Source organism: Siphateles boraxobius, unplaced genomic scaffold (assembly GCF_051911475.1).
Source record: "Siphateles boraxobius isolate OS27281-9 unplaced genomic scaffold, OSU_SipBor_1 25, whole genome shotgun sequence".
NCBI classification, from domain to species: Eukaryota; Metazoa; Chordata; class Actinopteri; order Cypriniformes; family Leuciscidae; genus Siphateles; species Siphateles boraxobius.
The window spans coordinates 27183150-27209565 of record NW_027508866.1 but is presented as its reverse complement, the minus strand read 5'-3'; the positions used below and the strand labels follow the sequence as shown (position 1 = coordinate 27209565).

General features: G+C 44.7%; 1 protein-coding gene across 1 annotated transcript in view; it reads right to left on the bottom strand.

Moving 5' to 3' along the window:
• The window catches only part of fbn2 (fibrillin 2), a 119222-nt gene that overhangs the window by 26611 nt on the left and 66195 nt on the right, over positions 1-26416 (bottom strand). Inside the window, 7 exon segments of the mRNA XM_077243913.1 lie at positions 978-1042; positions 5173-5307; positions 6505-6645; positions 17136-17347; positions 20074-20736; positions 25881-26009; positions 26225-26341. Of these exon segments, the coding sequence (XP_077100028.1) occupies positions 978-1042; positions 5173-5307; positions 6505-6645; positions 17136-17347; positions 20074-20736; positions 25881-26009; positions 26225-26341 (1462 nt within the window).

Sequence of the window (26416 nt, the reverse complement as noted above, 5' to 3'; positions counted from 1 at the left end):
TATATAAATGCAATGCACTTATATACCAGTCAAGGATTAAATATTAAATATAATTTATTTAATGCTTATGTGTGGTTGTCATCACGTGACAGCGTTGAGGAGAGAGAGAGAGACGGGGAAAGATGGCAAGTTGGGCACCGAGTGACCTGGGGCCTCATTTATAAAACTTTGCGTAGGTTTTGCGTCAGAAGTGGCGTACGGATGAAACATAGGACGTGCGTACGCACAGAAATATTCAGATTTATAAAACCGTGCGCACGCACATCCTACGCATTTTTTCCTTAATAAATCCCAATCAATTCTAAATGTAGCGCAGCTTTTGCGGCTTCATGTCACGCCCATAGTTGCCCATAAATAGTCCGTGAAATGCCCACAAGTTAATATTCATAGATTGTGAAATTATGGCAAACATAGAGAGGAAATCAAAAAAACGTAACTTCACTCAATGTGACGTAGAAGTTATCATTGGCGAGGTGGAAAAGAGGAGAAAAATGTTGTTTGGAGGGCACAGTGTGGGCATTACTAATGCCAAAAAGGCACTTGAGTGGCAAAAGGTTGCAGACGCTGTAAATGCTGTAGCCTCACAACCTCGGACTGTGGCCGAAATAAAAAAGAAATGGTCAGACATCAAAGTCGAGGCAAAAAAGCGTCTAGCGCTCCATCGCCAGAGTGTGTCTGCCACGGGTGGGGGAAAGGGGACACCGGAGCTGACCCCTCTTGATGAGAGACTGTCGGCAATTATTGGGGAATCCCTATTAAGTGGAGTGGTGACTGAGGCGGAGGGGGAAACTGACGCGCCAGATGCACCGGATGACACAGGTAAGTGAAATAAGTCAAATGAATGCAGTCAAGTCACATGTATGTAGGCTACACGATTACAATTTATTCATATAGAACAATCTTTATTTCAGTCGCTGGGTGTTCTAGCTGGGCCAGTGCCAGTGGTTCAGAGGCTGCAGCTGAGCAGCCGTCTGTGCCCAGCGTCTCCACGGCACGCGGCTCTCAACCCTCCAGCAGTGGGCGTGTCCACACCGATGCAGTCCTTGAAATGCAGAGGGAAGTCATTAACTCAGTCAGAGAGGTGGCAAAGGAGTTGGGTGAAATCAAGACTGTCCTAACTGAAATAAACAGCACAATGAGGGAATTCTTGAATAAATAATATATTTTTTCCACACCTTTTGTTGTTCTTTACAAGCGACGCATCACTTCCAAACGCTGGCGCACAGCAGCAGCATTTGGCTCAAATGCCTGGGGATGGGGGTCAGGGTCGGGCCAACACAGCAATCGGCGTCAGGGGGTAGAGGCACGTTTTTAAGCTGTGCCACATTGTGTAGCACAGCACATGCCAGCACGATTTTGGACACCTTTTCAGGAGTGTACAATAACCTCCCTCCAGTGCAGTCGAGGCAGCGCCATCTGCCCTTAAACAGGCCGATGGTGCGCTCCACTATAGCGCGAGCTCGGCTGTGGCACATGTTGTAGTGCCTTTCCTCTGCATTATGTGGATTGAGGAAAGGTGTAAGCAGCGACTGTTTGAGGGGATATCCAATGTCCCCTGCAAGGATAGTGAAAGGGTTAAGACTTTGAAGTACAGTAAAATGTCTAGTAATCAAACGTAGCCTACCTAGAAGCCAGCCATCACGCACAGCACCAGCCTCGAGTCTGCGCCCAACACTGCTGTGTCTTAAAATGAATGAGTCATGGGTTGACCCAGGCCACCGAGCTACTACGTTAGTGAGCAACATGTCTGCATCACAAATAATTTGGACATTGATCGAATGGAAATGCTTTCGATTAATGAAAGCATTTTCATTCACATTCGGTGCCCTTATGGCAACATGAGTGCAGTCAATAGCACCGATAACGTTTGGGAAACCGTACATAGCTGCAAATTGAGCTTTCTTGTTTGCCTGTTCACCCGCCATGTATGGAAACTTTATGCACTCATGGGACAAAGCTATTATGCCTTTTAAAACGTCTGGCATTATCCGGCTAAGGGTTGGCTGAGATATGCCTGACCTGTCAGCCAATTCCCTCTGAAAAGTGCCAGTCGCCAGGAATCCTAGTGTTGTTAGGACTTGAAGTGGGACTGGCACGGCATGGTTCCTCCGAGTGCTCCTCTGTAACGCGGGGTCAAAAGACCGCAGAGGTCCAACAGGACAGCTCGAGGAAGTCGGAACCGGCTCATGAGCCACTCGTCCTCATTTGCCAGCAAATCTTCTTGCTGTCTGAAGATGCGTTCACTCCGAATCCTTCCATTTGCCACATCTTCTAAGAGCGCAAGATCAGCCATTGTGCGTCATTACGCATTGTGATGGGGCATTTTATTTCCATCCATTTAATTGCATCTGACAAGCTACAGATGTTGGTTATAATCTACTTGGAAATGGGAATTAGTTCAGCGCAAATGTAATTTCTTGCAGCTTTCTGAATGGTTGAGACATAGGCTACGTCATACGTTATTTTATCAAAAATAAAACAAACTAAAGGCATATGCATGAATACCATGATTCCGTAGCTGATGAAGACATTTTTAGTATGAAAACAACTTTCCCCAGAGGACAAATACAACCATTTATCTATCGGTCTATAAATCTATCTAGGCTATATATCTCCCTAATTATATATCTATCTGACTGACTATCTAATTGCATCAATATCTGCTCCGCCAGACGGACACATTGGCGAGAATATCAGTTTTGTACATTATTTCGTTCTGTTTACCATCTTATTTATGAGGATGAATTGTATAACATGCCAATATTATTGCAGAACATATTTGACTTTTCTTTTTGGAAATATTAATTTGCATTTCTGTTTCAGATCGATCAAACGGGTGTTCGTGTAGGCTGTTGATTGTAAGACTTGCTTTGTGAAGTCTTTGTGTTATTTATGAGAGGCAGTATTGCCATTTATTTTACACAACGGTCTACAGTTTCACACACTTTCACGTGTTTCTTCCATCTGCCGACGGTGTCGCCATTTCTCATTTCACCTGTTTTTGTGCGTACGCCTGGGTCAGAGCTTGCGTGAAGGACCGCACATTTTCCCGTCAAGTTTGCTTTTTATAAATACCAATTATTGCGTAGAGAGCGGCGTACGCCTTCTTTTGTGCGTGCGCAACGTTTATAAATGAGGCCCCTGGTCTCGAAGTAGAACACGTCTTCTGCAGTTTGGCAGTATTTCGAGTTCCGACCTAATGAGAAGGGACGGTGTAGGCACTAGGGATGGGCATTTCAAGCAAAAATAATATTCGAAAATCGACTGGTATTATTCGAAAATCGCACCGCCCACCACATGCACGCACACATGCATGTATAGGAGGCTACACACCTATACAGCGGAGCGGTGTGATGCTTAAATATAAGTAAAAAAAAATAAATAAACATACGTTTCAAAATTGTTTAATAATATAATGTTATTTTTTAATTTCATCCATGTTGATTATATGAAAAGGGAACCGCATGAGATGAGTAAGATAGGATCATAAGATGCCCAATATATCAGAAAACATTTGGAATGGGTAAGACATGATTATGACCACTTATTAAGTTTTGTTTTTTCTAGAAAGCCTTTCTTTAAAGTGAATTTCGTTTTGCATAAATTGTATCTTTATTTTAATCAATGTTTCATCAACAAATTGCCTGGATTAATAAATAAGCAAATATAGTAGACAATATATAATCATGACACAAAGGCGCTGGTGCATGAAATGGAGCACGTCTCATAAATCAACCAATACTCAAGCGAGTTTCTTGACCTGAGAAGTATATATAGAAAGCTTAAATACTTTTAAATAAAACAATTAAAAACGACAAGAAATGGGTTACTCTCCGTTTATGTAGGGTAATTCGTATGAAGCGTGCATTTCTCTCTATAAGCGCGCTCACTACTGTGAAGATGGTGAGTCAGCATTGTCAACTTTATCTTTGCAGCTGACACTGACAGAAAACACTAGTTTATTAATAAACAATTCAAATGTTTCATGCATAATAATTACTTTTGCCAGTTCTTTATGGCTAGCTTTATGCATTGAGATGCGGAATAGGCAATGTATTACAAAAACGCTCATTATGGTTTAGCATTCTCTCCCATATATATTTAAGTAATGAAATCAATATAAATATGTGATTAGACTAATGGCTTAAATGAACTACTACTAGTCGACTAGAAAAAAAACTTAAATCATGCACGGGCAGCCCTACTTATTTCACATATTTTCTAACCAGCACATCACAAAGGGTGTTCTGAGCGAGTGGTGCTTAATCTTCAGAATGTGCTCTCTGCTCTGGAGGAAATATTACCACTCCGCTCACATGTCTGAGAGTTGATTGACTGCTTTTAGATGCATTATTGGCTGCTTTTAGATGCATTATTGGCATCGCCACCCTCTGGTTACATGAACGTGTCACCGCATCAGAACGGAAAACATGGGGATTTTTTATAGACAATAATCTCACAACCTATTCGATATTCTATAATAAAATCAACTAATTGAATATTCGAAAATCGTCACTCATCCCTAGTAGGCACAAGCCAACAGTTTGGTGACTCCGTCTGAGCCTTATGTCATAATGTTTAATTAGTTACGCAGTAATACCGTATACCGCGGTAAACTGGGAGGAGGTTTGACAGTATAAAAATTTGGATACCGCCCAACTCTATTTTTAATCTCCTTAATCGCTTTAAATATCACAAAATTGCCAAGTCAGTCACTTTCGCATAAATACAAGGTGTATTTTTTTCTGAGTGTGTTTCAGTAGGAACAGGCTAAACTGAATGGAGATTCATCACATTTAATAGTGATTCAGGAATATGAATGATTTACCTGATTAATCAGTGATCAGGGAGCCGGAGATAATGCACAGGATAGCATCAAATCCCAGGTCAGGTGATTATCCTTTCAAGGCGGTAACTCAACATTACGTCAGCTGTGACGTATATGGGAACTGCTCCCTTCTCCACTTTCGCTGAAATCTTATGGGCACAGCCAGAGACAGCTGGCCAATTGATGCGAAGCATGCAAATACTGACAGGTACGCGGGCAGTATAAATTGCATGGGCGCGACAATTACGCCAGAATCTCTTTCTTCACGCTTAAATCGTTGTGCTACAGCTCAACCTACGGAATTCTATTAGTCATCGTAGAAGGTGCAATGAGAAGATTCTTACCTTTCTTCTCAGTATCCGGTGGCTTCTGCTTGCTGGATCTGTTCGGGCCCTCTCGAACCGCCCGACACCCATCAGTTTTGTGTCGCCTGCTTGGGCCTCGCCCAACGCGTCTTCCTCGGCATCCAAGCAGTCTTCCTGACAGAGCGGGCAAGAGGAAGAGAGAGCGGGCTGGAGGTCCTGCCATCAGGTCCCTCATGTTACTTCGAGCGACGATTGCAATATGTTTGTGAATGTGGTTTCTGTTGTGAGAAATACAATAAAAACATGTATCCATTCACAAAGACAGCTTTTTCTTCCTCTTACACCTCACTCTGTGTCACTCACCCTGCCCCAGAGCAGCGCGGAGCCACAGCCCATAACTATAATGGCATCTCTTTGGCGCGAGAATGGCAACATCACACACAGCCCTCCGCGAGCCGCCCTCCCACCAGTGCTGCGAGCATGGCAGGGGCAGGGTTCCAGCCTATACAAGGTGCCGGTAGCGGAGACGGCCGCAGAGCTAACTTTGTTAGCGAATGCTGTGTCACTTCCTGGATGTGTGGAAGGCTATCCCGGGGATTTTGCCGTGGGTACTGGGCATAATTCAGCACAGTTATTCTCTTCAGTTCAGACGCAGACCACCCCGCTTCCATGGCGTGGTCCTGTCATTAACTTTGCCCCAAACGCTCCCGTTCTGAAACAGGAAGTTCTCAGTTTGCTCGAGAAAGGAGCGATAGAACACGTCCCTTCGAGCAAGCAGGAAAGCGGATTCTACAGCCGTTACTTTGTGGTGCCAGAGGAGGATGGGGGACTCCGTCCGATACTGGACCTGAGACCCATCAACCGAGCGCTTCACAAGCATACGTTCAGAATGACAACACTGAAGCAGATCTTGGCACAGGTTCGTCCCGGGGATTGGTTCGCTTGCTGGATTTAAAGGACGCGTACTTTCATATCCAAATAGCGACACGCCACAGGCTCTTTCTCAGGTTTGGAGGCACGGCTTATCAGTACTCAATGCTCCCGTTCGGACTCGCCCTAGCCCCTCGCACCTTTTCAAAGTGTGTAGACGCGGCGCTTTCTCCCCTCAGATCAAGTGGAATGCGCATCCTGAATTATCTGGACGACTGGCTGATTTTAGCCCACTCGAGAGATGTGCTAATCGGTCACGAGGATACGCTGATTCGCAATCTGGATACGCTGGAACTGCGCGTGTACCCATGCAGAAAAGCGTGTTTATACCGAGTCAGCCTATAACGTATCTGGGAGTAGGTTTGAACTCGATGACGATACGAGCCCACCTCTCTCAAGAGCGCATAGAGACAATCTCATCGACTCTGCGCCGTTTCAGACTGGGCAGGTCTGTTTCACTGAGGGAGTTTCAGAGGCTTCTGGGACTGATGGCGGCAGCTTCTTCAGGGTGCCATCTGGGCCTGCTGCATATGCGGCCACTGCAGTTTTGGCTGAAAACTCAAGATCCGCCGAGGGCGTGGTCTTCAGGCCACAAGCATATTACGGTCACTCACAGAGGCTCCAAAAAAATGGAGCGCAACTGGAAGAAAACAAAACGTCTACGGTTACGTATGTAACCCTCGTTCCCTGAGTAGGGAACGGAGACGTTACGTCGGATGACGACGAATGGGGTTTCGCTTAGAAAGCCTATCAACTTCGAGTATTACAAAACGAGCCAATGGCAAAGAAATGCCATGGGTCTGCGGAATTTGCATGGCGTAACTCCGCCCCACCTCGTGGGTATAAAAGAAGGAAGCCGGCAGCAAGCAGATATGTTTCTTCGCTGAGGAGCCAAGACTGAGCTCAGACGATCCCCGCGGTACAGCGGAAAGTGGCAGGCAGACGTAACGTCTCCGTTCCCTACTCAGTTACATACGTAACCGTAGACGTTCCCTTTCGTTGTCACTCCGAGTTACGTCGGATGACGACGAATGGGGTTACCAGTCTAATCACGCCACCTTCTCAGCTGTCTTCCAGTGCCCTGCGTAAATCGAGATCCCTGTCAGCCTGGACAAAGGACTCCATTTATCACAGGAATACCAAGGTACACTGGGAAGCATATCCCAAGCTTAGGGGAAGTATGCAATTAATGCCAGCCCGGAGGGGGGGGGACTTAGAGAATACACATATGACCCGAAGGAAGCATATGGAAAACACTGGGGTGTCCAGCCGCAGGTGGAATATTTCAACCCCAGGGGAGGCAAGGTGGCTTGCCAAGGGAAAGACACACGCTCAGAGAGGCTTACAGTGGAAATACACATGTGGGGGTCGCTCAGAGGAGGGACCATGCACACGGGAGGCACCTAGCCGACGCGCAGGCAATAGACACTGGCGCCGACGTCAGGAGTGCTGGAGGAGCTCAGGGCTTTCGGAAAAGCTCACCTGAGGAAAATATCGCACGTATCCAGTCCGTGGAGTGGAATGGCGAGCAAGCGAAGACACCTGAGCGGGTCCGATACTAGCTGGTTGAAGCGAGTACACGAGAGGACACAGGCTCCACTCGGAGATTATAGAATCTGGCGAATGTGTTAGGTGTCGCCCAGCCTGCAGCTCTGCAGATGTCTGTTAGCGAGGCGCCATGCGCTAGAGCCCAAGAGGACGCCACACTCCGGGTGGAGTGGGCAGTCACACCAAGGGGGCACGGTCGACCTTGCTGCTGGTAAGCCAAAGCAATGGTGTCCACTATCCAGTGAGACAACCTTTGCTTGGAGAGAGCCTTTCCCTTCAGCTTCCCACCATAACAAAGAGCTGGTCTGAGGTCCTGAAACACAGCGTTCTGTCTACATAGGCGCGGAGAGCGCGTACTGGACAGAGCAGTGCCAAGGCTGGGTCTGCCTCCTCCGAGGGCAGCGCTTGCAGGTTCACCACCTGGTCCCGAAAGGGAGTGGTAGGAACCTTGGGCACGTATCCAGGCCGGGGTCTCAGGATCACGTGAGAGGAAGCCGGCCCAAATTCCAGGCACGCTTCGTCAACGGAGAATGCGTGCAGGTGCCCAACCCTCTTGATGGAGGCCAGTGCAACCAGGAGCGCTGTCTTCATAGACAGGAACTTAAGCTCGACTGATTGCAGGGGCTCAAAGGGAGCACTTTTCAGGGCAGTTAGAACCACTGAGAGGTCCCAAGAGGGAACGAGAGGAGGACGAGGAGGACTTAGTCTCCTCGCTCCTCTCAGGAACCTGATGACCAGGTCGTGCTTCCCCAACGACTTACCTTCGATGAGGTCATGATGTGCGGCAATGGCGGCAACATAGACCTTCAGGGTGGAGGGAGACAGCCTTCGCTCCAACCCCTGTTGAAGGAAGGAAAGCACAACACTGATCGAGCATCTCCGGGGGTCTTCTCGGTGAGAAGAGCACCAGTTGACGAAGAGGTTCCACTTCAACGCATAGACGTGTCTCGTGGACGACGCTCTAGCGGAAGTGATGGTAGCCACCACCGCTGGTGGTAGGGTACTCAAACCTGCCTCGTCCCATCCAGGAGCCACACGTGGAGGTTCCAAAGATCGGGACGAGGGTGCCATAGGGAGCCCCGTCCCTGAGAAAGAAGGTTCTTCCTCAGAGGGCTCGGCCAGGGAGGTGCTGTCGCGAGGAGTACTAGTTCGGGGAACCAGGTCCGGTTGGGCCAGTAAGGGGCAACCAGAATGACCTGCTCCTCGTCCTCCCTGACCTTGCGCAAAGTGTGCGCAAGAAGGCTCACTGGGAGAAACGCATACTTGCGGCCCTGCGGCCAGCTGTGCGCCAGAGCATCCGTGCCGAGCGTGCCCTCGGACAGGGAATAGAACTGGGCGCAATGGGTCGAGTCGTGAGAGGCAAACAGATCTATCTGCGCGTCCCCGAACTGGTCCCAAATCAGCTGAACCGACTGGGGATGGAGTCGCCATTCTCCAGGGAGGGGCTGAAGCCGTGAGAGCTCGTCGGCTGCGCAGTTCAGCGCTCCGGGAATGAAGATGGCTCGAAGCGACCTCAGATGCTTCTGACTCCATAGGAGGAGGTGGCAAGCGAGTTGTGACATACGGCGGGAGCGTAGACCACCTTTATGGTTGATGTACGCTACAGTGGCGGTATTGTCTGAACGGACTAGTACGTGTTGACCCCTGAGCAACGCCCGGAAGTGGTGCAGGGCAAGGCGTACTGCCAACAACTCGAGGCAATTGACATGCCACAGCCGCTGGGGTCCTGTCCAGGAGCCCGCAGCAGCATGTCCATTGCACATGGCGCCCCAGCCCGTGGTGGAGGCATCTGTTGAGACAACAACATGCCGGGAAGCTCGTGCCAGGGGGACACCCGCCCTGAGAAAACCGAGGTTCGCCCACGGGGTGAAGAACTGACGGCAGGTCGGAGAAACTGGTACTCGGAACGTGCCGTGTTGCCATGCCCACCTCGGGACTCGGTCGCGAAGCCAAAGCTGAAGCGGTCTCATATGAAGCAATCCGAGCGGCGTGACCGAGGCTGCAGATGCCATATGCCCCAGGAGCCTCTGAAAAAGTTTCAGTGGAACCGCACTCTTGCCCTCGAATTGTCTTAGGCAAGTCAGCAGTGACTGCGCGCGCTCGCTCGTAAGCTGCGCGGACATGGCGACCGAGTCGATGTCCATACCGAGAAAAGAGATCCTCTGCACGGGGCAAAGTTTGCTCTTCTCCCAGTTGACCCGAAGGCCCAGACGGGCTAGGTGCCGAAGAACTAGGTCCCTGTGTTCGCAAACCTGATCTCGAGAGTGAGCTAGGATCAGCCAGTCGTCGATATAACTCAGGATGCGAACCCCTTGTTCTCGAAGGGGAACAAGGGCCGCCTCGACGACCTTCGTGAAGATGCGAGGAGACAGGGCTAGCCCGAAAGGGAGAACCGCGTACTGGTATGCCTGCCCCTCGAAAGCAAACCGGAGGAACGGTCTGTGTCGAGGAAGAATGGAGACATGAAAGTAGGCGTCCTTCAGGTCGATCGCTGCAAACCAATCCTGGGGCCGTATGCATTCGAAAACGCGTTTGGCGGTGAGCATCTTATCGGCATCCTGTGAAGGGAGCGGTTCAGCACGTGCAAGTCCAGGATTGGCCGTAACCCACCGGTTTTCTTGGGGACAATGAAGTAGGGGCTGTAGAAGCCGGACCTCATCTCGGCTGGAGGGACAGTCTCGATTGCACCCTTCGCCAGCAGGGTGGCAATCTCTGCTCTCATGATAGGGGCATTGCCACCGACCAAAGTGGAGCGGACTCCCCTGAAGCGGGGAGGAGACCGTGCGAACTGAATCGGCGGGAAACAGGTCGAGGCGTCTGCCCGGCCGGCAAGGTGGAGGCAGCAGCGGGCCGGCGGGGCAGAATGTGTCTGATGGCCTCGGTCTGTTTCTGGGCAGTTGAAAACTGTTGGGCAAAGTCTTCAACTGCACCGCCGAAAAGGCCGGCCTGGGACAAGGGGGCGTTAAGCAGACGGGTCCGCTCAGCGTCCCGCATGTCAGCCAGGTTCAGCCACAGATGTCGCTCCTGGACCACAGCTGTGGACATCACCAAACCCAGGGAGCGCGCGGTAACCTTCGTCGCCCGGAGAGCAAGGTCGGTCGCGGCGCGCAGCTCATCAAAGAGCCCTGGGTTTGTCCTACCCTCGTGCATGTCTCTGAGCATCTGGGCCTGGTAGACCTGCAGAGTGGCCATAGCATGCAGTGAAGCAGCCGCCTGTCCCGCCGCTCTGTAAGACTTCGCCACCAGGGTCGACGAAAATCTACAGGCCTTGGATGGGTGCTTAGGCTCGCCCCGAGAAGAAGCACTCTGAGGACATAGTTGCATGGCAACAGAGCGTTCAACCGGGGGAAGCCCAGTGTACCCACGGGCAGCTGCCTCATCGAGGGGAGGAAAGGCGGATGAGACCAGCGAGCGGTCCCGAGAAGACAGGGGGGTCTTCCAGGACTTCGAGATCTCATCATGCACATCCGGGAAGAAAGGTATTGGGGTTTGCCGAGGACGAGGGTCGGCGGCCTTACCCAAAAACCAATCGTCCAGCCGCGAGCGCTCAGGACAGGGTGGAGGCCTCCACTCAAGTCCGATGCTCGCGGCTGCCCGGGAAAGCATGGCCGTCATCTCCGGATCAGACTCGAGCACAGCCGTATGCACACCGGAAGGTGGCAACTGTGACGAGCCCTCACTTCCAGAAGAGTCAAACCCGCCTAGTGATGCTGCAACAGACATGGCATCTTCCTCTGTAGCTTCAACTGAAACACGCGGGCCACCAGAGGGTAGACCCGCGGGAATCAGCAGTTCACTAGCGGGCACCGTCATTGAAGAGGGGGGCTGGGGTCGCGGACACCTAGTCGGCGCCTTGTTCCAGACCGTAACCCTCAGGTCACCCTGGCCACCAGCCGCAGGACGGGGGGTGGATGAGGGGATTCTCACTCTTGCGAGTTCACGGAGTCTCGACCGTAATGACGCGATGGTCATGTTCCCACAGAGAGAACATGAGTCATCCACGAGCGCTGCTCTAGCATGATCAATGCCCAAACATACTATGCAACGCTCGTGCCCATCAGAGTCCGATACCAATCTGCCGCAACCAGAAGTACACGGGCGAGACATCTTTAAAAAGACGTGCCACGTGTAAGCTCTTTTAGTAAGAGAAAACTCAAGTGTTGAAGCACCCGGGGAGAAACGCACCGACTGGCAGACCACTGCAACAGATCAGCAGGAAGCACGCTCTCGCCGTAGATCGCCGTCACACCAACACTCGAGGTACTCGTTTGTAAAGCTGACAATTCAGAGATGGCTTGTGGAGAGAAGAATACACTTGGCTCCGAAGCGAAAAACATATCTGCTTGCTGCCCGCTTCCTCCTTTTATACCCACGAGGTGGGGCGGAGTTACGCCATGCAAATTCCGCAGACCCATGGCATTTCTTTGCCATTGGCTCGTTTTGTAATACTCGAAGTTGATAGGCTTTCTAAGCGAAACCCCATTCGTCGTCATCCGACGTAACTCGGAGTGACAACGAAAGGGAACTAGAGGTATTTCGGATTTCATGGAAGGAGAGTTCGATTGCTTACAGAGAGGCTTTAAAAGCTGCTAGATCTGCTTATTTTTCAACCCTATTAGAAGAAAATAAACATAATCCTAGGTATTTATTTAAGAAGTGCATAAACTAACGAAAAAGAAAGCTTCAAGCTTAGAAGTTTCCAAGAAACACAGCAGTAATGACTTTATGAACTTCACTTATTTATTTTTATTTTTTTTTTAACAATATATTTAATCATTTTTCAGTTTACATATCACATCAAATTACTGTACATAATGAATAGCAATCATGTAAAACACAGTAAAACTTTTTTTTAGGAGTTATGCATGTACGCATCAGCCATTTGTCCTGTATGAGTTTCAAGCTAGTGCTGACTGTCTGCATCTGCGCCTTCTTACATGACTCATTCCAATCCTCTAGGGATATTTCGTCATCTATATCTTCTTTCCATAATCTTAGTTTTGATTCTGAGGATTCATCCGACCCAGACACAAACAAGTCATACAAAGATGAAATTGAACCCTTATCATAACAATGTCCTATAATTGCTGCTTCTAGTGGGGAAATGGCCGGTATGTCTAATGAATGATTTTGAGATGAGGATATAAAGCTTCTAAGTTGAAGATATTTGAAAAAGTGGGTCGTTGGAATGGCATATTTGGTTGATATTTCTGCAAAGGACATAAGTACTTCACCTTCACTGTACAAATCCTGCACTTTCTTTAACCCTTTTTCAGCCCATATCCGAAATCCTGCATCACATTTCCCTGGTTTGAAATTAGTATTACCCCAAGTAGGACTGAAACGTGACAAGGAGGAGTTAAATTTCAAATATTTACATGAATTAAACCAAATATTGATCATATTCAATACGATAGGATTATCTGTGTTTTTTCTCAGGTATTTGTGGTCTGCTGAATACAGGTATAGGTGCAATGGTAACCTTGGTGTAATAGAACAAGATTCCAAATCCAACCAAGCAGGAGGGCTTTCAGATGAAAAATAAAACATAATTGTACGCAGCTGAGCTGCCCAGTAATACCATTGGATGTTTGGACATTTAAGGCCTCCTCGGTCAAATGGTAGGTATAATAAAGATAGACGTAGTCTGGGACGCTTATTTTGCCAAATAAAGTTGGTAAACAATTTCTTAATTCTAGTAAATAAAGATGAGGGAGGGGGTAGGGGAATATTCTGGAACAAATAGAGAAATTTAGGGAGTATATTCATTTTTATAATATTTATCCTGCCAATCATTGAGATAGGTAAAGATGTCCAACGTTCTATTGATGAGGTAACATCTTTCAGAATTGGGTCATAATTTATCTGGGCAATCTTATTCACCTCGGGGACAATATTTATACCCAGATATGTAAAATTATCTGTTGAGGTGAAGGTAGAAGAATAATCCTGGCAATTTTCCCTCTCTGATTCATTAAGTAACATTATGGATGATTTTGAGTGATTAACTTTGTATCCAGAAATTTTCCCAAAAGTTTCAATGAGTTCTAGGAGTGCAGGGATAGATCTGCTCAGGTTTTTCAGGAACAAAATTACGTCATCTGCAAAAAGTGCTATTTTATGTTCCAGGTGACTTTCTCGGATTCCATAAATGTCTCTATGCATCCTCACCCTTATAGCAAAAGGTTCTATTGCAAGGATAAATAATAGAGGTGATAAGGGACTTCCTTGCGGGCAACTTCTAGAGATGTTAAAAGGTTTAGAGACCACATTATTGGTCAAAACTTCTGCGGAAAGCCCAGTACAAAGCAATCTAACCCATTTACAAAAAGTATCCCCAAAGCCAAAACGAGTGAGCACCTCAAATAAGTAGTGCCATTCGACGCGGTCAAAGGCCTTTTCTGCATCAAGAGAGAGTAAAGCCGTGTCTTTTGCCCCTCTCTGGTTATGTAAAATATTGAGCACTCGTCTGACATTATGAAAGCCCTGTCTACCTTGGATAAATCCATTTTGGTCCTCTCCCACCACCAGAGGTATCAGGCCCTCCAATCTTCTTGCAAGAACTTTGCTAAGTATTTTTGTATGGGAGTTTAAAAGGCTGATTGGGCGCATGTTTTCACATTTTGTGTTAGGTTTTCCTGGTTTTGGGAGTAAAGTTATTAGGGCTCTCCTCATGGATGTAGGGAGAAGGCCATTCCTAAAAGATTCCTGGAACATTTCCAACAGGGGTGAAATTAATTTGGACTGAAATTTTGTATAAATATCTATAGGTATGCCATCTGGACCTGCTGCTTTTCCAGCCTGCATACAGCTAATTGCTTCTACAATTTCTAATTCTGTTATTTCTCCATCTAATGCTCTACTTTCATTTTCTGAAATTCTAGGAATATTAAGGTTGTTTAGGAATAGTGTTTGTTTATCGAGATTACGAGTACCCTCAGAGCTATACAGTTTTTCATAAAATACCCTGAAGGCCTCATTAATTTCTGTAGGGTCTACTATGGTTCTACCATTTGGATCTTCGATGTAGTTAATAGATCTTTCTGTTTGTTGTTGTTTAATGCGCCATGCTAAAAGTTTCCCAGGTTTTTCCCCTTGGTCATAAAAGGATTGTTTAAGTCTCATTAAATTAACTGCTGCCTTGTTAGCTGACAATTCATTGTAATTTGCTCTAAGTAGAAGTAATTGTACATGTACATCGTTAGAGTTTGGTTTCTTATTGTAGAGATCTATTTCAAGTTTTTTAATTTTCTCATCTAATGTCTTTATTTCCAAATGTGAACTCTTTTATTTTGAGCTGGTAAAGCTAATTATTTGACCCCTAAGAAAGGCCTTAAATGCCTCCCATCTTATGCTAGTAGACGTTTGAGAAGTATTACATACAAAGTACATGTCAATTTGTTTATCTAAAAAATCTATAAATATGGGGTCTGTAAGCCATCCTGATTAAAGACGCCATTTCGGGGGATCACTCACAAGTTTAGTATCTGTATAAGTGAGTGAAATAGCTGCATGGTCAGATATTACTATACTACTATACTGACAGTTGTCAATTTTTGAAACAAGTAGTGCTGAGACCAAAAAATAATCTATACGTGAGTGAGTTTTATAAGTGCTGGAATAACAGGAGTATTCTACTGCATTGGGCTTGCCATGCCTCCATATATCCAACAAATTTAACTTTCATAAAATGGCTTATTGTCTTCCTCGAACTAGTGTGAGTATTATCCAAGCCTGATGATCTATCTCTTACTGGATCTAACGTGCAATTAAAGTCGCCAGCTATTATGTATTGCCCAGAAAGATTTGAGACAGTCAGAAATAGATTATTATAGAATTTAGGGTCATCATCATTTGGGCCATACACATTTATCAGATTTATATTTTCAAATAATAACATACCCTGAATTATGATATATCTACCAGCAGGGTCCTTAATTATATTTTTTATTTGTAGTGGGACAGATTTATGAATTAGTATCATCACTCCTCTAGCATGGGTGGTATAAGGAGCTGACAACACTTGACCCTGCCATCTTCTTATTTTACAAATATCCCCAGCCATTAAATGAGTTTCCTGCAAGAAAATAATTTTTGATTGCAAGAATTTTATCCTGTTCATCACTTGTTTAACCTTTGTGATTTTATTTAAACCCCTACAGTTCCATGAGGTACATTTCACCTTCAAACTACTGGACATTAGTTATATAAAATATCCTTACGATTCGTTTTGATAAAATAAAATACATTGATAGCAACCCACCCGTAAAAAAAAAAAAGAAAAAAAAAAAAGGAAAAAAAAGAAAAGAAACAAACCCCACACACCTTATACCAACCGCTTATGACTGAGACGGGTCCGCGCAGCCGTCTATCTCTCGCTTTTAGTTATTTCCTTCTCTTTAGCTCTCTATGCTATTAAAGAAACCAACCTACTAACCAACCAATATTATTGTAATGAACAATGCAACATTTGTTAACATAACCATTAAAGGGTTATACGATTACGCACATACCAGATAATAACATAACGTTACCGGAGGACTGCGCTGAAGGGAGGACAAAAATATTAAAGAAATAAAATACAACTATTGGCCATGTAGAGTACCGGTATGTGATGGGTTGTACGTCCCATATGTGTCATTTTAAACTTTTCGGTAGTCTAGGATGCGAGTCATGTCCGTATGTTCCCTTGCATCCATGAAAATAAACTTATTTTGGCCATGAAAGTGTAAAAGAAACCAAGACAGTCCCATTTGACGGAAAAGGGCAAGCAAAAATAATTGTCACTTTCTCTTGTGTAAAAACAATATAAGCCTATAGGCAGCTATTGCCGTTAGCCACATTTTCCTGGTAAAGTAGCCTCTGCCATATAGATTTGCCTTGATCCTTCAAAGAGACTGGACAAATTTGTCTACTTCAGCCGGCGTTTGGAAAGTGTAGGACCTCTCCTCATGTGTCAGCAAGAGCCGTGCTGGAAAGATGATTCTGTGCTTATGAATACCCTTATCTCGCAGCTTCTTTCGCACGTCATCATAGTCACGCTGCATCTTGTGAACACCAGCGGAGAGGTCTGGGTGAAAACGAACTTGTTCGTTATTGTAAAGAAAATTCCCTTTGATCCTGGCTGCCTTTAATACTCGCTCCTTGTCTTTGAAATTCAAGAACTTCATAATCAGTGTCCTCGGGCGTGTCATGCGCGAATCGTTATTTGTCAGAGTGCCGATTCTGTGAGCCCGCTCGATTACCAATGTCTCCCGCGGTTCCATTCCCAAAACCTCTGGTATCCACTTCTCAAGAAATGTAACCGTCTCCAGGCCCTCTGCTTTCTCCGGTAGGCCCACCAGTCTCACATTGTTCCGTCGGCTTCTACATTCTAAATCTTCCACTTTATTTGAAAGAGTTTTAACGGTGCTTTCCAATGTGCTCACTTTGGATATTAGCCCATTAACGTTGTCTTCAGCATCAGAAATACGTTGTTCCGTGTGAGCTATGCGCCCTGTGCATTCCTGTATCTCCTTTCTTACCTCCGTAATTGTTGTTTGCACACCATCTATCTTATAAAGGCAACTTTTCAGAGACATGGCTTTCATTATATCCCGATTATTTTCGCCCGAAGTTGCTACTTCACCCTCTCCTTCATCAAGACCGTCTTCCATAGTTGTCATGGCGTCGCTAATTTCTTCACCCTCAGAGTGTTCGTCTTCGTTTCGTGCTTTTTTCTTGTCTTTTTTGCCACCTTTACGTGACATTTTAATTCCATGTACTCTTATGTACTTGTTGCTTAGCTTTATGTACACTTCTGGTTGGTATTGTAGGATTAATTACATGCTAATAGCAGAGCTAAAAAGTTGCGACCTTTTAGCACCTCGCCATAACCGGAAGTCCACTTCTTCACTTATAAGATTGATAATATTAGGGACAAATTATAACTATACAACCGTCTACTACAGTATCGCATCAGGGAGTGCATTGTAGTCTCCCTGAGGTAAAATTTTATTCATTTGTTGCTATAGGAGAGGAAGAATTTTGCAAACAAGTTAATTCATCTAAATCGACAACATGTATGTAGTCCCTATACCGACTAAGCTACTGAAAGAGATGCTTCCAGATGTCATAGATCTTCTTCTTAACATCATTAATTCGTCTTTGTCTCTAGGATACGTACCAAAAACCTTTAAGCTGACTATGATTAAACCGCTTGTTAAAAAAACGCAACTTGATCCTACAGAATTAGTCAATTACAGGCCGATCTCAAATCTACCTTTTCTGTCAAAGATATTAGAAAAAGCAGTATCCTCACAACTGTGTACCTTTCTTGAAAGAAATGGTATCTGCGAGGATTGTCAGTCAGGATTTACACCGCACCATAGCAATGAGATAGCTCTCATTAGAGTCACAAATTATTTGCTCTTATCATCCGATCGTGGTTCTTCTCTGTTACTTGATCTTAGCGCTGCATTTGACACCATTGACCACAACATTCTTTTAAATAGACTAGAAAACTATGTTGGCATTAGTGGAATTGCACTACCACGGTTTAAATCATATTTATCTGACCGCTATCAGTTTGTAGCAGTAAATGAAATGTAGCAGATGTCTTATCGATCACAAGTTCAGTATGGCATACCACAAGGATCAGTACTAGGACCGCTGCTGTTCACACTGTACATGCTACCTTTAGGAGATATCATTAAGAAACATGGAATTAGCTTTCACTGTTATGCTGATAATACTCAGCTCTATATTTCTTCAAAAGCTAACAAAACTTACCAATTCACAAAATTATTTGAATGCATAGTTGATATAAAAAATTGGATGACTAGTAATTTCCCTCTACTAAATTCTGAAAAAACAGAGATTCTAATTATTGGACAAAAAACTTCCACACATAATAACCTAGAATACTGTCTAACACTTGATGGCTCTGTTAAGTCTTCGTCATCAGTTAGGAACCTGGGTGTGCTCTTTGATACCAATCTTTCATTTGAAAGTCACGTGTCTAGGTATCTGTAAAAGCGCATTTTTCCATCTTAAAAATATATCTAAATTACCTCATATGCTCTCATTGACAAATGCGGAACAACTAGTTCATGCATTCATGACATCAAGGCTAGATTATTGTAATGCTCTACTGGGTGGTTGCCATGCACGCTTAATAAACAAACTACAGCTAGTTCAAAACGCAGCAGCTTGAGTTCTTACCAGAACCAGGAAGTATGACCATATTAGCCCGGTTCTGTCAACACTGCATTGGCTGCCTATTAAACATCGTATACATTTTAAAATATTGCTGATTACTTACATAGCACTAAATGGTTTAGCTCCGCAGTACTTGAGCAAGCTCTTAACGCATTATAGTCCTTCACGTCTATTGCAATCTCAAAGTTCCGGCCAGTTGATAATACCTAGAATATCAAAATCGACTGCTGGCGGTTGATCCTTTTCCTATTTAGCACCAAAACTTTGAAACAATCTTCCTAACATTGTCCGGGAAGCAGACACAGTCTGTCAGTTCAAAGCTAGACTAAAAACACATCTCTTTGACCTAGCATACACATAACATTATCAACTTCTATAATTCAATATTAGGCTGCATAGATTAGGTCAGCCGGAACTGGGAACTCTTCCCTTAAATCCTGCATGAAGAATGGCATCTACGCTAATTTTAGTGTCTTTGTTTATCCCGAGGTTTTCCCGCAGCCTGCCGGATCCAGGCCGTTTCTAGATCTGACAAAGGACCTTCGCATGGACCCAATGACAATGCAGTGCTGAAGTGCCAACTAGCCTCTCCCTATGGAGGATCCCAATACCACTCTACAAATCAAGCGATTTCTTGGTTCGCGTACCTACCCGAAGTGATAAAATAAAATAAAATTCTGCATCAATTTATAGAAAAGACAATTAGTTTGTTTAGGGATGGTTTGTAAGGAATTACAGACCTGCGCACATATATTTAAAAGCGCATAACTATGGGCCAGTTGTTCAAAACATTTAATCTGGATCAAAATTATCCGGATTTGGAAATCCTATTTTTTCCTATCCAGGATCAGGTAATCCCTCTTACTTTTATGCCGGTTTTTCAAAGCAACATTGGACTGGATCACCCTGATCCAGATACACAGTTTTCAAGATTACCAAATCCGGATTACCAGTGCTCTAAATGGGACAACATATCACAATGTGGGCTACCAGCTATGTAAAGAACAGGTAGAAGAGCCAACATGGGGTCACTGTAAGTGTTTCTTATTTTGAGACAAAACACAAAAATAACATAAACATCCACTTCTAATCATAATTTATTTTATGACCCACATCTGAACCACAACAAAATAAACAAACATACATTAACAAATACATTGTGGACATTTTGAAAACGTCTTAAAAAAAATGAAATGGCTAAATATCCAATAGTTAACGAAATAAAGAATGTTCAGGGTTCTTCTTCATCTGAAGAGGAGAGACCAGCAATTCCAAGCCCCGCTTTTAGGAGGTGGATCTGAAGTTTCGCTTTGGTTTGCTGTAGTTTGGTCAGCTTGATTTGTTCCTCTGCCAGGAGTATCTGTGCTTCTGCTCTTTCAGTTTCTCGTTTAAGAAGTGATCCATAGAAATCATCATTTTTATTCGGCAAAGGACGCTTCAAGCCTCTTTTCTGAGCTCCTGTGACTGCTGGCTCTACCAGTGAGGATCCAGGTTGTTCTTCAATAATAGGGCTGAGATCCAGAATGAATGTTTCCTCTGCATTAGGAGGAACTGGCTCACTTTCCTCTACAATTGTAGGCTCACCATCCCCTACAACACCTGGAATCCCATGCAGAGCTTTAGAGTTCTCACCTCCAATAATGTCCAGAATCACATCTGTGTATTCACCTTTCTTAAAGGATTTGTTGCCTGTTTGGGTGTTTTTTGCTTCAGCAAGGTCCTTCGTTGCTCTGGCCCTCAGATTCTTCCATCTAAATTTCACTTGCTCCAAGGTCCTCTTCTGGCCAGACCCCATTGCATTTACATTCTGGGTGATTTCAACCCAAATGTCTTTCTTCCTTTTGTTAGTCACCATTCCACCTGCAACAGAGCTTCCTACTATTGAGGCATAATGGCACTTAACACCCTCCAGCAGTGCATGGGTTTCTGCAACAGTGAAATTAGGTCCTTTTGAGTCCATGGTTTCACGGCTTCTGTTGTAGTGAACATAGTATTTATAGGCCTTGGGCATGATTGATTTAATTGAACACAAGCCACAGCACGTCAGCCAATTGGTGTGTGGGTATTTGACAGCCATCTTATATTCAGCCTTTCTCAGAGGACTTAGAGAGAGGCACTGACATGGCAGGTATTGTCCATCGCTACCACCGTGTTGGTGGAAGAGGATACCGTCAAAGGGTGTATGTTGAGCGTGCACAACCACTGGAGCAATACACCACTGAAGAACTGTATGCTCGCTTTCGCTTTGGGAATGCTGATATTAAGTACATTGCAGACCTTGTCAGGCCAAAACTTCAACGGAGAACCCGAAGGAGTCACTGTCTGTCTGTGGAAGAACAGGTCCTCATTGGTCTGCGCTTCTATGCATCTGGGACTTTCTACCAAGTTGTTGGTGATAATATGGGAGTGGACAAATCAACTGTGAGTGATGTAGTGAAAGCTGTGTCAATTGCATTGGCCAGCCTGGTCAATCAGTTTGTTTCACTTCCAAAGGATGTCCAGATTGCCCAGACCAAGCACAAGTTTTTTCTTTTGGGGAACATGCCCAATACTATTGGGGTTATTGACTGCACTCATGTGCATTTCCAAGCACCTCATGAGAGGGATTGGGAGTACATCAACCGAAAGGGGAGGCGCAGCATCAACATCCAACTTGTGGGCGATGCTGACCTCATCATCACAAACTGTGAAGTGAAGTGGCCTGGGTCTGTTCATGATGCACGCATCCTGAGAGAGAGTGCTTTATACAGAGAGCTCCAAACCAACCGACCGGATGGCATAATATTAGGAGACAGTGCCTATCCACTCCTACCATGGCTGATGACTCCTTTTCTTGCAGCAACCACACCTGGGCAGGCACGCTTCAACACTGCTCATTGCAAAACAAGATGTGCAATTGAGCGTTTAAATGGAGTTCTGAAGAGACGCTTTGCATGCCTTAACTACTTGCGAGTGGAACCACAGGGAGCATGCAACATAATACTTGCGTGTATCGTTCTGCACAACATCGCTACCAGGCGCAATGTCCCTCTCTGTGATGATGTTTATGATGCACCTGAGCCTGTTGAAGAACCAGACCAACCTCTGGTGGTCTGTCAGAATCAGGGACTGACTGGACGTATAGTAAGGGATGCAATTGTTAGACATTATTTTTGACAGGCTCATCTCTGATGTTTGTTTCTTTGAAATTAATATACGGTGATGAATGACCGAAAAATGAACATATTATTTTTGTTTGTTATTGAAATCTGTTTGGGGGATTATTTCATGGGGACAAGATATTTTTTTATTTTATATTTACTTTACTATACTGAATAGCTTAATTGTTAGCCTATGTCTACTTTATCACTGTTACAACGGTTACACAAGTCAAGTGCAAAATATAAATAAAAGTATATACACTAAATGATACAAATCTATTATTTGACCAATTTTAAAGTTTTACTACATTTTCTTCCTGAAATCCACCTTGAAATCCTACCCCCTGTTGGGATCAGGATAATCCTGTTTTTTTGGATCAAAGTTATCCAAATCCCACTGACAAGTTTTGAACAACACAAACTGATGGTTTGATCCAGATTAAAACTAGGATTGGATTCCCTGATCTAATCTGATTTCAGATTCCTTCTTTCCCTTTTGAACAACCCATTTTCAAGATTTGATCCAATCCGATAACAAAATCCGATCAGCTTACCTTTGAACAACTGGCCCTATAGAATCAATTCTTAATGCGCATGTGAACGCCGTCAGTGTCTATCACAGGTTCGCGTTTAAAGTCTGTTTAGAGAGAACAGCGTCGTCTTAGCTGCCCCTAATTTAATAACAAATGATCATTTAGACGGAAGTGAATAAATCAAAACTAACTTTAGCTGGAAAAAACATTATTCAATAACCACTATAAAACCAAAGCAATCTCTGTTACCGTAAATTATATGTTTATCTCTGTAAAGCTGCTTTGAAACAATCTAAATTGTTAAAAGCGCTATATAAATCAGGATGACTTGACTTGGCTTGACTCACAGTTGTGTCTGAACTCTGAGGCCGTGGAGCAACCCGGATTTGTTAAGCCCAGGAGTTCCCCTGGGAATAGTGACGCAGCGCACCGTGGTCTTGACGGACGCGTCAACCTTAGGCTGGGGAGCAGTGTACCTGGGCATACCTGCCTCAGGCCTGTGGTCGGAGTCACAGAGAGATTGGCACATAAACCATCTGGAATTGGAAGCGGTGTCCTTAGCCTTGAAGGCTTTTCGGTCAAAATTGGAGTGGCAATATGTACTGATTCGAACCGACAACACGTCTGTGGTCTCGTACATAAATGGACAGGGCGGCGTGCGCTCCAGAGCTCTGTTCAAACAGGCAGTGAGTCTCCTGGTGTGGGCGGACCAGCACTTTCTCTCCATAAGGGTGTCACACATCCCCGTTATCCTGAACCATGGAGCAGACATGCTTTCGAGGAACGAGATTCCTCAAGGAGAGTGGAGGCTTCACCCCGGATCGGTCCAAATGATTTGGGATCGATTCGGGAAGGCGGACGTGGATCTTTTTGCCTCAAGCGATAATGCTCACTGTCAGACGTTCGTTACGCTATCTCACTCCCAGCTGGCGGGAGACGCTGAGATGTCGCGTTGGCCGGAAGCCAGGCTTTACGCGTTCCCTCCGGTGAAGATTCTGCCTATGGTTTTGTGCAAAATCAGGGAGGAGAGAGCATCAGTGATCTTGCGCTTTCTACAGCACAGAATGGATAGCGGGAGTTTGCCATCCACGCTGAATGTGGCCGTTATTGCTGCTTTTCGTTCCCCGGTTGACGGGCAATCGATCGGTAAGGACGCTCTGGTGATCTAATTTCTCAGGGGAGCGAGGAGATTGTGTCCTTCTCGGCCGCCCTCAGTGCCGCCGTGGGATCTAGCTCTAGTTTTGAGGGCTCTATCTCTACCACCGTTCGAGCCCCTAGCTTCGGTTGCAGTTAAGGAGCTCTCCCTGAAAGCGCTTTGCTTCTTGCTCTTGCCTCGGCGAAGCGCATTGGAGACTTACACGCGTTCTCGGTGAATGACGACTGCATCTGTTTCGGACCTGGCGACTGCAATGTCACTCTCCGGCCGAGACCAGGCTACGTTCCGAAGTCACTCAACACACTGTTTAGAGCACAGGTTGTTTCACTGCCCGCCTTATTTAATGAGCCGTCAGCCTCACGCAATACCGACGCTCAGAGCGCTGTTTGCCCGGTCAGGGCTTTGCGGATGTACGTGGATCGCTCGGCCGCCTTTCGTCAGTCGGACCAGCTGTTTGTGTGCTTTGGTGGATGCAATAAGGGGCGTGCTGTTTCAAAACAGAGACTTTCTCACTAGATTGTGGATGCTATTGCGTTGGCTTACGAATGCCAGAGGAAAGATTGTCCCCTTAACATCAGAGCTCATTCTATGAGGGTGATTGCTTCCTCATGGGCCTGGGCTAGAGGTATGTCTATCAAGGATTTGTGCCTTGCTGCTGGCTGGTCTTCTCAGAACACATTCGCCAGGTTTTACAAGCTGGATATACCCTCTGTAACATCACAAGTTCTTTCAGTGAGTTGAGCTTTCTGAGTAAACAGCTGGTTATAACACTTCACAATCACATTTCTATGCAGAAGTTACCATAGCTGCTAACTCTGTTATGGTTAATAAGATGCAGCTGTTACCGCAAGCGCCATCGATGCTGTGTTGAACTCTCATGCTTGAGTGCTTATTATGTTGTGTCTTCCCTATTCAGTGCAGCCTTCTCTTTCATTGCTTTGAGATATGCAAATTTTGATAGGGTCGGAACAGATGTCTCATTGGTCTAGTTCCGCCTATCAGATACGAGTACTCTTAGCGACGCGGCTATTGGTTAGGACTGTTTTGCTACGTGTGGGTGTGGTTTGACCCCGGTTTAGGGCTTATCTTCACTGCTCTTACGGCGGGATTTAATACAGTTCCCATATACGTCACAGCTGACGTAATGTTGAGTTACCACCTTGAAAGGGAACATCTCCGGTTACTAGTGTAACCTTGGTTCCCTGAAAGTCGGAACAAGACATTACGTTAGCTGCCGTGGTCGCTGTTCAGTTAACATCGTTAACTGAACTCGTTAACATCTACATTTATTAAAAGACAGGACAGACACTTATGATATTGTCATAGGACTCCCGTCAGTCTACAAATCCTAGAACATAATAATAGTGTCCAATTACACTGAATATCTATATTGTTATTAATTTGTCAGTATTGTTGTTTATTTCTCATGAAAAGAATGGTAGATAACAGAACTATATGTATAGATAACACTTTGAATTATGAGAACTACTCATTTGTAAGTGGCTCAAGATAAAAGTGTCTGCTAATATGTAAATAAGAGGAGTCTCAGATGGATACGTCAGTCTAAGCATAGACACTGCTGGCCAGCAACTGATTATATGTCATCTGGATTACATAAACAGCTTCCAAAAAATAAATATTTGTAATTTTTTTTTTCGGTTACATGATTACATTATTCACACAATGGCAGTACATTACTTTTTTGCAGGCCAAACACCTTTGACTTACAATATTTACTTTGAAGTTAATATTTAAATAATTAGGATCTCTGATGTTGGTTAATGGTCACAAGACATGTAGGTTAACAAATGGGGTTTTTTAAATGTTTTTTTAGTAATCGTTTTTATTTTTAATTAAAATTGTAATTTGACATTTTTAAGATTTAATTAATTATTAGCTTTTTATCAAACAGCCCCCTGCAGATCGTTCATCCCAGACTGGGATCCCCTTATATAATGTACTGTTTGGTGCACTTCATGTAGTTGATAAAGAACAGAATATATTTTTTGTTCCTTTGTATTTTTATATCAATATTTTCCTATTGAAATCAATGTGATGAACAAGGTTACAAAAGTAATCTAACCTAAAATGTGTAATCTAATATATAAATTTAAAACTACAATTTTCTTCATGTAATATGTAATCAGTAATAAACTACAGTTTGTAAAAAAAAAATCTACCAAGCACTGCATATAATACATTGCAGACATCACAGTTAATAATAAGTAAAAATGAATTCACCTATACAGGTCTTGCCGTCAAGGCTGAGTTCATAACCCTCTCCACAGAGGCACTGGAAGGACCCGACGCTATTAACACACCGGCCGCTCCTGCAGAGCTGAGAGTGAAAACCTGCACACTCGTCAATATCTACAGAACACAAGAGCTTTCATCAGCATCTTTTACTACTAGCTGATCAGATTTCAAAAACCTGCAATGGAAATAGCTTTAGATATTTCCTACACAAATTTAAAAAAATGGAGGGTAGGTTAAGGAATGGAGGGTAGGTAAATAAGGTCAAATGTACTATACAAATGTACTGTACAAATCAACAGTAAACATGTTTAAGGGAGCAACATCATTACCTGTACAGTAGTTATTACTGGCGAGATCAAATCCTGGATGACAGATACAGTTGAAAGAGCCAATAGAGTTTTTACATGTCCCATTCCCACACGGCTGACGTGAACACTCATTAGCATCTGCGGGAGATAAAACACTGGCTGTAAACACCGTTACAGTAAACTGCTCTGGTGAACTACAGCAGCCCTGATGAG